The sequence below is a fragment of the Penaeus chinensis genome, chromosome 5, assembly GCF_019202785.1.
Source record: "Penaeus chinensis breed Huanghai No. 1 chromosome 5, ASM1920278v2, whole genome shotgun sequence".
In the NCBI taxonomy this organism is placed as follows: Eukaryota; Metazoa; Arthropoda; class Malacostraca; order Decapoda; family Penaeidae; genus Penaeus; species Penaeus chinensis.
In genome coordinates, this window is record NC_061823.1 from 8,734,280 (window position 1) to 8,735,399 (window position 1,120).

The 1,120-nt window shown below is 52.9% G+C and overlaps 1 protein-coding gene across 1 annotated transcript in view; it reads right to left on the reverse strand.

The window, feature by feature from the left end:
• Positions 1-373: 373 nt before the first annotated feature.
• The window catches only part of LOC125025444 (myb-like protein X), a 27,127-nt gene continuing 26,380 nt past the window's right edge, over positions 374-1,120 (reverse strand). Inside the window, 2 exon segments of the mRNA XM_047613455.1 lie at positions 374-498; positions 686-1,120. The exon segment at positions 686-1,120 is cut by the window's right edge and continues 16 nt beyond it. Of these exon segments, the coding sequence (XP_047469411.1) occupies positions 374-498; positions 686-1,120 (560 nt within the window).

Below are 1,120 nucleotides of genomic sequence, written 5' to 3' on the forward strand. Positions count from 1 at the left end.
CCCACCACCTCCTCTATTCCCCCAGTATCAACAACTCCCCAATCCCCCCCCCCACTCTTCTAGCTTCCCCCACCACCCCCCCAGTATCAACAACTCCCCAATCACCCCCACCTTTCTGGCATCCCCCTCCCCTCCCCTCTACCTCCCAAACCACCAACACCGCCACTCCTCCACCCATTCTAACTCCACCCTCTCCCCTTCCCCTTCCCCCCACGACCAAAACTCCAATCCTCCCCTCCCTCCTTCTTCCCCCCTACCTTCCAAGCATCCTCTCCACCTCCTCCCCCTCCCCCTTACCCCACCCTCCAGGCACTCCCGCCCGAAACAAATGACTCCGGGAGACGGGGAGGCAGAGGCAGCTGCGGCCGACAAATCAACCATCATAAAACATGTCCGGGTAAGCATCTAATTTGTCAGCCTGTGGATGAGCACCGGCAGCGGCAGCAGCTTGAGGTGAGGGATGGGGCGGGCGGAGCTGCTGACTCCTATCTGCTGAGTCTGTTAATGCGTGAGCGTGCGGGCGGAAGAGCCGGTAATGGCCTTAGGTACAGGGCGATCGGGCGAGGTTGTTCATGCTGTTGATTAGGTTAATCGTGATGAGTCTGGAGGATTCTCTTGACTTTTTTTTTTTTTTACTTTGCTGATGCTGCTGACTATTTTCATACTGAAGATTCGGTTAACGTACTTGATTCAGTTAATTCTGCTGACTCTCCTGTTTCTGCTGACTCTCCTGATTCTGCAGACTCGCCTGATTCTGCTGACTCTCCTGATTCTGCTGACTCTCCTGATTCTGCTGACTCTCCTGATTCTGCAGACTCTCCTGATTCTGCTGACTCTCCTGATTCTGATGACTCTCCTGATTCTGCTGCTTTTTCTGATTCTGCTGACTCTCCTGATTCTGCAGACTCTCCTGATTCTGATGACTCCCCTGATTCCGCTGTTTTTTTCTGATTCTGCTGACTCTCCTGATTCTTCTGACTTTTCTGATTCTGCTGACTCTCCTGATTCTGCTGACTCTCCTGATTCTGCTGACTCTCCTGATTCTGATGACTCTCCTGATTCTGCTGACTCTCCTGATTCTGCTGACTCTCCTGATTCTGCTGACTCTCCTGATTCTGAT